The sequence below is a fragment of the Vigna radiata genome, chromosome 7, assembly GCF_000741045.1.
Source record: "Vigna radiata var. radiata cultivar VC1973A chromosome 7, Vradiata_ver6, whole genome shotgun sequence".
Taxonomy (NCBI): domain Eukaryota; kingdom Viridiplantae; phylum Streptophyta; class Magnoliopsida; order Fabales; family Fabaceae; genus Vigna; species Vigna radiata.
Genome location: NC_028357.1, coordinates 35,877,704 through 35,878,877, shown reverse-complemented (window position 1 = coordinate 35,878,877; position 1,174 = coordinate 35,877,704). Strand labels below are relative to the sequence as shown.

General features: G+C 36.5%; 1 protein-coding gene across 1 annotated transcript; it reads right to left on the bottom strand.

The window, feature by feature from the left end:
- Positions 1 to 1,165, bottom strand: LOC106768047 ((3S,6E)-nerolidol synthase 1). The gene is made up of 3 exons (XM_014653013.2): positions 1,101 to 1,165; positions 692 to 940; positions 1 to 509 (listed from the first exon to the last, which is right to left on the bottom strand). Exons 2-3 carry the CDS (start codon positions 932 to 934, stop codon positions 159 to 161), a joined length of 594 nt encoding a protein of 197 aa, XP_014508499.1. The 5' UTR covers positions 935 to 940; positions 1,101 to 1,165; the 3' UTR covers positions 1 to 158.
- Positions 1,166 to 1,174: the final 9 nt, after the last annotated feature.

Here is a 1,174-nt window from a genome sequence, read left to right as displayed (position 1 = left end):
CTTCTATAATTGATCCAAAGAAGTTACATGTTCTTGTGGCTTGATTGATGCAAGAACTAAAATCAAATACAATTTTATATAGCAACATATTAATTTTTTTTTACAGGACTCTATGACTTACCCTTATTTAAACATCAACATACTAATTTGGTTGTGATCTACATTATGTCAGTTGATGTAAGATTACTTGATGAAAAAGTGGTTTGATCTTGAGGAATACTTTTCACAGCACCACCTTGAAGCAATGATTTAACATATTCCTCTAGCTTGGATGGAGTATTTGTGTCATAACTGTACATGAGAGGCACCATGCGAGCAGCATTGAGGCAAACTTTGGTGAAAGATGATGGCAACTGATTTGCATCTGTGAGACATTCTTGGTTCAGACGTTGCCATGCATTCGAAATCAATTCACTGGCATGCTTCCGTGCCTCTTCAATGGAAACTTCTGGATGCTCTATCATGTAGCACTTCATATACGACCCATCATTCGCATCACCTTTAAAATCCTGCATTAATTATTGTTTTGTAAGTAAACAATTTTAAACATTAATAAATAATTCGATAATCATCAATAACCAAATGATAGCCGCATATGTATGTTTCAAGGATATCATGTTAAACATTTCAAATGTCAATTATTTGTCGTCCACACACAAATAATTTAAAACAATGGTGACGTACTGCCTACCAGGTCCCCTTCAAGATCATCACACAACCTTAGAATGGTGGCTGTTGCAGATATCAGCGTTGGTAATCCCTCCAATGCAGCGGCTGTTTCAGCCGTTATACCCTCACCTAAGAAAAAGAAAGAGTGCACAAGGATCATATGCACCCCAGTGCTCACTATTCCGTTCTTCAAGTACTCCTCTGCGTTCGGCACGTACCCTGATCTAAACCATTTTGCTTCTTCCAGAAAAGCATTCATGAGCATTACCCACTGTAACAGCCAAATTAGAATAATAATCATCATTGATTCTTGAAGGATGTTAAACGAGGGTGTTTGTAGTTAATGAAAATAACCTCGTGTGTTGTGTGTGTTTTCTCACAAAGCAAATATATTTGTATGTAACATTTATAAAACTTTAACGAGATTTTACCGATTTTACTAAGGTTGTTATAGGATTCCATCCGTGTTTGGTGTTGACCTTGAAAGCAAATTCGTTAGTTATGC

Excerpts from the sequence above, each read along its gene's own strand:
- LOC106768047 (XM_014653013.2), bottom strand. The coding sequence starts at position 934 with ATGCTCATGAATGCTTTTCTGGAAGAAGCAAAATGGTTTAGATCAGGG. Across the intron at positions 510-691 it reads ATGATCTTGAAGGGGACCTG|GATTTTAAAGGTGATGCGAA; the intron begins GTAGGCAGTACG and ends TAATTAATGCAG.